General features: G+C 34.0%; 1 protein-coding gene across 1 annotated transcript in view; it reads right to left on the bottom strand.

Annotated features, from left to right (window-relative positions):
* Nucleotides 1-416: 416 nt before the first annotated feature.
* Nucleotides 417-11,964, bottom strand: part of LOC117792180 — a 60,014-nt gene continuing 48,466 nt past the window's right edge. The window contains exons 16-19 of the mRNA XM_034632204.1: nucleotides 2,272-2,393; nucleotides 2,036-2,195; nucleotides 1,659-1,828; nucleotides 417-1,592 (exon numbers count right to left, since the gene is read on the bottom strand). Coding sequence (XP_034488095.1) covers nucleotides 1,457-1,592; nucleotides 1,659-1,828; nucleotides 2,036-2,195; nucleotides 2,272-2,393 — 588 coding nt within the window. The 3' untranslated portion in view covers nucleotides 417-1,456. The remainder of the gene's footprint in view (nucleotides 1,593-1,658; nucleotides 1,829-2,035; nucleotides 2,196-2,271; nucleotides 2,394-11,964) is intronic.

Below are 11,964 nucleotides of genomic sequence, written 5' to 3'. Positions count from 1 at the left end.
AGTTTTCAAAACCATTGCACCGTCAGCTCCATCAAATCGGTTTATTTATTTATTTTTTTTCTTTTGGAGCTGCAGATGTAGAAATTTGTGTCTTTGGGCGTGTTTAAAGCTAATGCAATAAACATTTGACCAACATATTTATGTAGGTACTTTGCTAAATCTTTGATTAAAACCAGTATGTGTATGTGTCTCTGGAAGATGCAACCTTTCACTAGGCGTTCATAGAAATTGGGTCTCAATAAACTTTGTTTTTAAGTCAGATTCAACCGTGTAGTAAACTTTATCAGCTCAACGCTATACTAAAAACCAACCTTTGTATCAATTATTCCGGCCAGTGTTGTTATGTGTCAAATAAATTGCCCGATTGGCAAATTATCAAATTGGCGAATTTGCTAAACCAAGTAAAAAGTTCTGCGTTTTGTAATTGTTGTAGTATATTGTGTATTTATCATTCTTGTGTTGTTTCCGTTTAGTATAATTGCATAAAAAACAACATCATTAGCATAATTAAAACTAAAGAAAATAATTGCCTTTATATTGTTTTCTCTCTCTATCGCTCACTCAGTTGCTCTACATTAAAAAGTTAAATCAATAAAAAAAATATTTTCGTTTCACTTGCAAAAATTGGGAGCATTGCACTAAAATTATATCGACATTCTTTTCATTTCTTTCTGCACTTGTTTATAGAGAAAATTAAAGGCTTGAATCAAATTATAATTAAATGTAAATTATATTAAAATTAATAAACCAAATACAGAACATAGAATCAATTTAATTTAATTGAATTGAAAGCTTGTTGCTTTGGATTGTATTTTGGTTTATCATCATTTCATTTAGTATGATTTTTGATAATAAAACTTAAGATTAAATGCGGGTAGGCGTGTGTGTGGATGCGTGTGTGTGAAGTGTGTAGTGGGTGTGTGTATTTTGTTGTGTGTGATTGCATGATGTTTATGTCCAAATGTCGTGTGCTTTAAGTGTACATTTCAATTGTTTCCTTTTTTTTCGTAGCTTTTGTTTGCTTCGTTCTGTTTTGTTTTAAATCAGTTTTTCTCACTGTTTTATTCTAATACATAATTTAGTTACTTTTTTTTTTAGTAATATATTATATAAAAACTAAATAATTAATACGTTTCAACGCATACAGTAATTTTCTTTCTGCTCACAGGCATTTACAATTTTACAAGCTTTCAATTGCATTTGAAGTTAAGGTTAGAGTTTCTATTATTCTCGTCTTTGTGTTTTCCGTGTGATTTCAATTATATATTTAAAATGTTATGCTTGTTGTTGATGTTGTTTATTATTTGTTTTGACACGCGTTAGCTTTTGATATCATTCTCAGGTTGTTTGTAATTTTTTTTTTAGTACACATACATATATATATATATAAATATAATTAATTAAATAGGTAGGCTTCACTCTTCTCATGTAGAATGCGTTCTCAACACAAGTTCACTTAAACAAATGCCCAGCATTCGAGTGTTTTGATAACAAAGTCTTCTTGTGGCGCCAATGGCTCATTGCCATATGTGCTGCAATGCTGTGAGCGACCCTGATTCAGATCACCGTCCAGCCAGAGACCGAACCGACCGCTAAAAGGGAAAATTTGTTAAATTAATGCGTTATTTTATAATGAGGACTACACGGCGTATACTCACTCGCCAGCGCCAATCGAGAGACTTTCCATGTTTCCTTTGATAAAGTACATATTCTCGCCAGTCCAATGAAATACCTTGAAGCTGGGATTAAATTTGTAGAGCAGGGATTCGCCGGTGCCATAGAAATGATCCGACACATGCAGCGAACAGGAGGTCAAAGCACCAAATACCTTTAAGAAAGACACAAATGCACATAAATGTTAGATTGGATAAACGAAAAAATTTAGGTATTCTTGAATTTGATTTTGACTTCTGCTCAAAATATACAAAAGTGCCACAGCAATCGAAACTAACCGAAAATCTCCCAAAATATTATGGATATTTGGGAGATTTTCGTTTAGTTTCGCTTTCTGTGGCACTCCTGATACTTTACTTACATTGTGCTCTGTATCCTCTATGACAATTAAAACTGGACTCTCCAGTCGAGCCATTTTGCGATACAACGAATTCAGGGCGAAACCATGTTGCGATGTGCTAAAGATTAAGGACCAGGAATATCCTTCAGCGCGAGCTGGCAAATGTGCACACAGTTTTTCGCTAGAAAAATATGAAATGCATAACATACAATTAATAAATACAGTTACCGCAATAGCAATGGGTAAATTTTACTTACCGATGCTCTTCTGTGAGTATCTCTGTTTTGCCAATTAGATCTGGTATGGGGAAATCCAGGTCAAAGGAACCAGTTGCAAAAAGTGAGGTCTTGCGATATTCATCTGTGCTCATAGACAGCACCTGGAGAACGATCGAATTGTAAGGAGTTAGTAAAAATATGCAACAAATTGGCCCAGTTACCATTAAAAAAATAAACTATATCAAAACAAAATACATATCCATAAATTAAATAATTCTCAGACATGTTCCGATTTTCACTTTTATATATTTACGGACAACAATTAATATATTACATATTTTCTAGCTGAATATTAGTTTAATTTTTTTTCATCTTTAGAAAAGCGAAATTTTTAAATTCTGTGTTTTAAAAATTTATTTTCAGATTAATAAGTTTCTTTTATCTACAAGATGCTTAATTAAATAAAGTCAGGATATTAAATGCTCGCCATATGTTTGAAATTATTAATTAAATTTTACTTATTTTCCAGGTAATTGTGTTTTGTAACCACAACTGTACCTGTTAAAAAGGTAATAAAGTGTAAATCGAAACCGGCCTTTATATAAAAATAAATAAAAATTACTTTTATACGTTTCATTTTTTTGTTGGATTAAGTGTAGCAAAACTTTAAAATTCTGGTGCAGTGACTAAGAAATATTTATTTGTCTGTGGTTGGTTGGGTTTGTTTTGGGTAAGTTTAAGTTATTTCTTTTGAATAATAATGTGGGTTCGTATTTAGATATATTTTCTTTGTGTTTTTGTGAGCTTGTCTCATACAAGATATATTTTCAATTTAACTCAAGATACTACAAATCAAAATGCACGCTTAACTTTTGTTAGCAAGAGCAACCAAAATATAATGTTGAAGTTCAAAATAACTTAAGTACAATTAGAAAAAAATTAATTTTTATGTATGTATTTTTTACAATGCAGTTAGTAACACTGAAACGCTGTGAAATTTGCCAACAACTTTGCGAAAATGTTGAAAATGAATTTGAGCATTGAACTTAAGCGATTAAATATAGGAATTGATTTTCAATTGGCTGATCAATGAGAAAATACTAATGCATGGTGAAACTTGACAATGAGTCCTGCTATTTTTACGATACATTCTTGTTAAATATTAATAAATAAGGGACTGTTTTTTCAAAGTCTTAGAAAACTCTATCAAAGAGATATTTTTAAATTACAAACCGCTTAACTTGACATTAAAACCTGGCTCTAAAACTATTAAATATATAAAATTAGTTACTATTGACTATTCGATAGAAACATGGTGATATTTGGCAGCAATTCGATCTAATTTGAGACTAAATCTGACGAGTTAGTTTTGTATATACAATTAACGAATTTCGTCACTAGCCGATATCGATAAGCTGGTGAATAAAATTGTTGTGAAAGACCCCACTCGACAAAAAACGAGGTTAGATTCTATATAAGTTGGCGCAGTGGCAAATAAAATAACATTTGGCTACGCAACAAATTTGTTTTAATCGACGAAAATAATAGTGATACAATTATCGGAAATCAGTTTAGGGACAAATACAGTAAGACGTTTGGATTTTCATTGATTTCACTTAGCATCGCATGGAATTTAGTCAGTGAAAGTTAAAATTTTGATAGAATCTGTTAAGTTACACGACTGCAGATAAACCCAGACAGTTGGGCCAGTCCTTGGATTGGGTTAATGGTCAATGACGTGCAGCACGCTGACTTTGCTGAAAGAAGGATGTGGCACGTTTCTCGACAAGCGTGCCCAAACGTTGCACGGCCGATTCTTTGGAATATTCCACGGGCATTTGCATTGCATTTTGCAAGCTATCATTGGGGCTACCCTCATCCTTTTGATTACGTCGCATCTCGCCCATCTGCACCTGTGAAATTTGGCTCGTCGATGGCATAAGACTCATACTTTCGGAGCTGTTCTTTTTCTTCTCGTTTCGGGGTTTCTCCATCAACTTGTCCATATAATGTTCACCATATCGGTCCAGCATGGTGGCTGCATCTGATTTATTTCGTTTCCACAATTGTGCGGCACTCTTTGTTGCCTTTGTCTTTGCCTTGCTTTTTCCCAATGAGCTCATGAGCGACTCCTTGGATCGGACCATTGCCTTTAGTCGGGATTTGGGCACCCCTGGTAGCCTAGATGTTGACTTCAATGGTGGTATGGGATTGACAGTCTTAACCATATGCTTGGCCAGCTTGATTTGCTTGAGTTTGTTGCGTGAATCGGACATTTCCTTGCGATAACCCTCGAACTGTTTGTTAATAACACGTTGCGAGGCGCTCATCAAATTGGCAGCCATCTTGGATTGGTAATGCTGCTCATCCATACGGCCCATGTCGCCATCATCGCGCTTCGAACTCAACATGTTGCGATCGATAAAGTCACGCTCCGTTGCGGATTCTTTAAATCGAGCATCTCCAGCATCCAAGTCATTGGTATTTGTTTGGCGAACTGACATTAGTTTATCATCATCATCATCATCATCATCGGGATGTTGTTGTTGTTGTCGATGGTGGCCGACTTTGTTCTTATGATTGGCTCGCTCCACGGCGGTCTTAACATAAAGTTCGCCCAACTGGCCTTGCAACTTGCGGCTCTGCAGGCTAGACTGGACGAACTGTTGGTTAACTACTGACCCATTGGACTCGTCCTTATAGCGTATATTCCTTGACTTGCGTCGCAACGGTTTGCACTGTCTAGCGAGATCGTCCTCAGTGAACTTAATTGAATCTAGAGTTTTCACAGCCCGTGGATGATTCCAGCCTTCAAGGGGATCGCAGCTAAATTTCTGTTTCTGAATTTGCTGCTGTTGCTCCTCCTCCTCGTCATCCTCCTGCTCCGTTGTGGCATTCGCATTGGCAGTCACATTTGCATTCGCATATCTTGATTTGGAGCAACTGATGAGTTTTTTTGTATTCGAATCAACGTCCATTAGCTCCGATTTGATCGCTCGACTTATGTCCCGCGCAATGTCCTCATTGCGTTGCTCTTGCAATTTGCCGGATTGATGGTAACGCTGATGTACAATATAACGCACAGGATTCTCACGTGGATTGAGGTTGGATAAGCATCGTCTATGATTCAGGGCTGGACTAATTCCGCTGCTGCTGCTGCTCCTACCATGCAGACTGCTCACCGAGGAGAACAACTTCGTCTGGCCGTAGATGCTGTACTTGGAGCTCGTCCCCAGGTTCAAGGCACGTGACTTCATCTTTGGTCTTGAGTTTTGAGCCATGCCCTGCATTTGATTGACTAGAGTTTTCTTAACGCCAATCAGTTTACTAATACGTCCCACATTATGGTTACTAGTTTTTCTTGCCACGCTTGTTCCTGCCACAGCAGGCGCTACACGACTCTTGTACAAGTTGCACATTTGGCCAAGTCCACTTTGGACCTTGACATTCTGTAGTGCCAACTGGCTCAATCCGAAATTCTTAGATGTGCTCATTTTCGAGCTATTATAGATCACACTGCGTATTTAAAGTACGTTTAATTTGGACACCGATCGACACAATTTTTTTTTTTTTGGTTAAGCGTACAAAACAAAAATATTACACAAAAAATTACAACTAAATATTTCGAGAACTGTTTCCGATTGAGCTGACTATAAAACTGAACTGATACAAAAACCCCAAAACTGATACGACCTTAAACTGATTGATTGCTATGTTTTCATTTTTAAACAAAATCCAAATGTATTCAACGCTTGCTGATTGAAAACATTCCAACTTTTCACTCTACTTTATTTTGCAGAGAAATATTGATCCTAAATCAAGTGCAACCAATGAACGCTAGATGGCGAATTTTTTCCTCACAAATTAAGTTTATTTAAAAATAATAGCACCTATCTGAAAGGTTATCTTAGAGATGCCAAGATTTGATGCCCTTGTAGATACCTTCGATTTTGGTTGGAATATTTTTGGAAACAAGATAAACAATAAGTGTTAGTCAATGGCAGTTAAATAATACAGTTCAATTAAATTTGGTCAGGTTATGCGAGATGTGATAGTTGACCTTGTACGAAGTTTCAACAAGATAGCTTTTAAACTTATGAATAAAAAAAGACGGACATGGCTGTTTCGACTCCTAATCAAGAATATACTATATACAGTTTATTACATATATTTATAACATATATTTACTTTTCATAGAAACAGTGTATACGAAATGTAAACAAAAAGACATCACAGTTTTTAATCGCATACCGGTTCAATAAAATTAATCGACTAACGTGAATCTTATCCTTATATACGAAAATTTGACAGATATGTGAAATTCAATTCAAGCTCTGACTAATTGTGGTGGATTGTGGACTTTCATCTGCTGTATTCAAGGGACGAAAGTGACACATTTCTGTTAAGAAGCGTGCCAAGAAAATTAATTTTTCGACGTCAATGGGAATTGCTGGAAGTCGCTAAATGAGTGTCGTCATATTATTGTAGTATTGTTATTGAGCGCAATTCCATATATGAGTATATTTGATGACTTTCGTGATAAGAAAATACTGGTAAACAAAAGATAAAGGTACCTTTTGCTTCTGTCAGACATACCCCCAAAAGATGCCAGAATATACAATACACTGAGTAGTTCTTAGTTATCAACCAGTCCTTCCTATAACAGCTATAGTGGACCGATTTGAACCGAACTTGGTCTCGGCTTTCTGATTTCTTCTGTTACATGCATACAGGGTATAAATATTGTTTACAGATAATTTTAGCAAATCATAAAAAGTCTAAAATTACCAGTTTTTATATATTCAGTAATTCTGAGGAAAACCGAATTTAAGGCGTATCTAAAGTTGACAACAGCCGACTAATTAACTTGACTCAAATGAATATTTTACTGGCTATTATAGTGCTTAATATTGAACGAAAAAACAAAAGAAATATATTATTAAACAAATAGCTAAAGTGTCAGCACAGCAGTCAAGTAGGTACTTATAAAGTAGGATAAGAGTTAAGTAAATAAGCCCTACATCATATTAGATTCATGGCCTTTACTCATTTGTAGTTCATCTTAAAGTCGTTTACTCTAAATTTCGTGGTCTACTCATAATAAATTCCATGAACTCAACAAGTTATAAAACTGAACGTGCTTGAACCATTAGCAACTTTGTTAGACGACGAAACTTGATGGAAAAATCCCCTCCCTCGAGATATTTCGATAGGTCTCACCTGAAACTTATTTATAACCGATTAATCGCACTAAAGTTTTTCACCAAGTTGAATTAATAAATTCAAAAGGAGTACTTAAATGCGATGTTGCAACTCGTGCCAGTGGATCGATAGATTGATGGATTGATTGATTGATAAAATACACGACTTTAAGCATGCCTTGATTTCAATTTGGCATTAAGAGATCTTTTGTGTAGTCACCAATAAATCAATTATTCGGTTCCGTTAATTACTATGCATGAATTGCATAAATTTATGCAACTGTCGTTTAGTTTTTTGGCGCCAGTTTGCAAGTACATATCTACATCTATAGTCTACAACTGAGCGACGACCTCGCTTCAAATTGGCTCTGAATTGATAATGGACTTTTAGATATATGTATTACGCATGACAAACTGAAGGCGAAAGCTGTACACATTGTAAGATTTAGTTTGGAATATATTGTTAAATATTGCAACATAAATGATAAAATTACGATTTAAAATTCCAATGAATTTATGCTATTTGCAGATGGAAATTATCTCCAAAGCTGTAAAATTCCAACCTAATGTTTCTCTCAGTGTATCCAAAATGGGGTCAGACACCAATTAGATCAAAAATTCAAAACTCATATTTGTGGCAGTAATAATTATCCGTCTACTCAAAAACTATATAGAACAATCATCAAAATGACAATGAATACAACGAATTGAAGCGTGACAAGTCTGAATATATATATGTAAAGTATTAACCGATTTATTGTAAATTTAGGTGATGCTTTTAAGCAAATATTTATAAACAAATTTTAATCCGATTGCAAGTCAAACGTCAATGACAGTTGTTTGTGTATGGAACATGGATATGGAGATGGATGCAATTAAATCTCTGATCTGGTAACCAGTTTATTCTCTTTGCATTGGAGACGACAATTGTGTGTGCTTATATACACAAACACACACACGAAAACACTAGCAGAGTTGACACTGTTTTAAATTTCATATGAATCATATATTTTTAACAACATTGCGATTTTTTTTTTTATAAATAATATGATTTTTATTAGGTATGTACCTCATGATTGTGCGAGTGATTGACAATCAACTCGCACATTGTCATTCTATTTTAAATATTAAGTATACGCCACCACGGCACGTGGTACACTTGACAATATTATTGCGTTTTGAACTCCGTTAATGTATCTTTTACTCTACACTGTCCGACTTCAAATGCTTAACGTTCAAAAGCCAACTGACAACTGGCAACTGGCTGCTGCTTTGGTTCGGGCCTTTTATTGGTCGCCGGACTCGTCGTCGCTCAATTAACACAAACTCAACAAATTCATATATGTATAAATATATAATTTGTTGTTTTTGTTTGTTTGGAACAATTTGCCCGAGAGCGGCAGAGTCAAGTTTGAGTTTGTTTTGAACTGAATTGAGTTGAAAGGCTGGCGAAAATAAAAAAAATATAAATAATAATCAAGAAAATTGCCTGCCGGTATTTTATGAGCAATTCTATACCCTGTAAAAACACTTTGTTTAGGTATATTCAACTCTAAAAAAAGTCGATCTATAAAAATTATTGTGTTAAAAAACAAATAAATATCTCATTTGAAGTTAGTCTGCGGGGTATTTCGATGTCGAGCACTATTGATTAAAGTAGTATTAATTGTAAACTGCCATTTGATGCGTTGATTAATACTCTCTGTAGAAGCGTATATTCTACTTATAGAATAGATAAAATATCTAATGTATACAAATTAAGATGGAATATTTTTCATTCCTTATCAACTATTCTCTGATAAAGAGCCTTCAGAGCCTATTTACTGAGCATACTTTTAGTCGTTAAATATTAACTAAACTTTTGATGTGGACGTAGTTTGTTTAACTTTTGTTTACCTATTGAAATGATGGCGTGCATTGATTAACTTCACTTTTGTTTAGTTTTAGAGCTAGTTTAAATGACGTCACCCAGAAGTGAAGACAACGGCAATCGCAATCCGTTAGCTGACTTCACTATTTACTATTTTACTTATTTTATTTAAATAATATCGAAATCAATGCACTCTAATAGTTCCTGCATCTGTGGGCAGCTTAGAAAGTTGTTTCAGCTTCAATGATAAGATTCTATCGATTGTGGCGCCAAAGGGGCAACAATTGAGGGTCAATAAATCTTTTCTATTTGTTAAAACGCAACTCGAAATCTATAATTAACTCAATCAATGTTGACTAGGACACGGATTAGCATATACAGTTAGTTAAACAATTGTTGTGACAAACACTAACATCACAGATATGTTTATGTGGCTTAAAATGAATTCATTATTTCTATTTTTTTTTTAACTTGTTATAAGAGAGAATCATCTAAAATTATTATAAAATAATAATTTTAATGTGTTGTCGATACCAGTACTTGACTAAGTCTGTGATTTTTTTTATTTATTATTGAAATGGGAAATCCTCTGATAAGATAGTCTTCAATTCCGAAAGTTTCCATTATAAACTTTCTTAAAGACAAGAATCGCATCTGACGTACTTAGGATAGAATAATTCATGTTTATCAATTGTGTGTTTATAAATGCGAAATACAAACTACGCATCAACAAAATGTTAATTTACAAAATTTGAGATGCTTTTAAAGAGTATCTATTATATTGTTAATATAATTTATTGATAATTATAATTGTTAAGCTTTTAATTGATTAAAACTCCAACAATGCAAATATCATCACAACAAATTAAACTTGCAAACAGGGAAAACAAATATTGTCGTGAAATTCATATAATTTCCTGAAATGATGCTATTTTAAATTCGAAACACATTTAAATCTTTCACTAGTTAAATCTGTGATTCGGTATTTGAGTTATATTTATTTTTGGGATTGCACTAGTTCACTTTTTGTTGAAGTACCTTATGTTTTGCTGCTTGAAGTGGCGGGGCAAACATGTTCTACAACGGTTCCACGTCAACTGGTTATTGAATTGCGGCTCGGTGAGTCGGAGAGCCAAATGTCTGGGCCAAAACGCAGCCATCAGACAACGTGGGCAAAATGTAGAAGTCAAACCAAAAAGAACTGGCAAAACAAACGAAGCCAACAACAAGGCCCAAACAAGCCGGCCAAACGAGTATTGAGCTCGGTCTTTCAGTAATTTGATAGCACACTTCTCTCTGGGAAGAGAGAAAATCAACAAAGCAAAACAAGACAACTACGAATACGACAGCGACAACAAATGCAATGCAAAACCTTCTACAGGCTCTAGAAGGGTTAAGTGTTACTTCGACAAGTGCCGCGTCTGAGCGTAACTAAATGTATCTATACTAATGTATCTACACTAATGTATCTCCAGTAATGTATCTATACATTATATATATTGCAGTGCATGTGTGTGCACTTATGCACTTGCCATCTTAAAGACGCTTCGATATGGAGTTCAGTTTGTCAAGAAGTCAAAAAATAAGAGAACGGAAGAGATCTTTGCAGACTCTGGGTTTCTTAGATATTTCGTAAGGTTTTCTACAAAAGTTTAAAAAAGGAATGAAGAGATATAATAGGATGAATTTCAAGATATTTATCCTCTTTAAACAGATTTGAAAATTTTGTAGATAAGATTTTAAGTTTCTTCGTTGAAGTCACCGCATAGTCGATAAGAATTTTTTTTACTATTTTGTTAACTTCTACAAGTTGAGAAAGAAATGAAGGGATCTTAGTGAATATAAAATAAAAAGATATTCAGCTTTTTTAATGCTTTTCTATTGACTTACCAGAAAGTTTAAGAAAAAGATTTAATAACAAGGTTAAGTTCTACTAGTTCAAAATTAAAAAAAGATATGGGCAATTCTCTCATGTCGAATGCGACATTCGTACGCATTCAACGTGAAAAAAAACACATGCCAAAACATTTTTGAATGCTGACAAAAGGCGAAATATACAGCTATTGATAAGCAAATTAATTTGTGATAAGGTTGATTTTGGTCAATGGTTCGTTTTCAAGAAAATAACAAAAAAAAAAACTAAAGCATTCGCATGCGACTCAAAACAGAAGTCGTTCTCGCGGCGAACAGTTCAAACACATTTAAATGCGACTAGTTTTAAAATGTTTTGCATTGATGCATTTTAATATTGTCTTTTATTTGATTCAAAAATATTAAGTACTTTATTTTTTATTTAACTCCAATCAGTTTCGCACGCGACATTTTGTTCCATTACGTTTTTTTGTTTTTGGTTCACTTCGTAAGAATGATATTTTAGCATTTTAAGTCACTAAGAAGCTTTATTACTAGAATTGAAGTGTTTTTTTTTTTCATTTTCATTAAGTTTTTGTTCCTAATAAAAAGATATCGTCAACTATCGTCACTAAATATTGGAAGACAACTTTTGGCAAAACAGACAAAAATATAAAAAACTTAATTTATTCAAAGATTCAGTTGGTATGCTCAAACTAATGAGCTAAATAATGTGTAAAGTTTTTAAACAAGTAACTTGAAAATGTTTCTGTAAGAAAATTTCACAAGATGTGAAATTTTAAGTTTTTG

This window comes from Drosophila innubila (assembly GCF_004354385.1).
Source record: "Drosophila innubila isolate TH190305 chromosome 3R unlocalized genomic scaffold, UK_Dinn_1.0 2_E_3R, whole genome shotgun sequence".
In the NCBI taxonomy this organism is placed as follows: domain Eukaryota; kingdom Metazoa; phylum Arthropoda; class Insecta; order Diptera; family Drosophilidae; genus Drosophila; species Drosophila innubila.
Note: the sequence above shows the minus strand (reverse complement) of the source record. Positions and strands in the feature narration are given on the sequence as shown.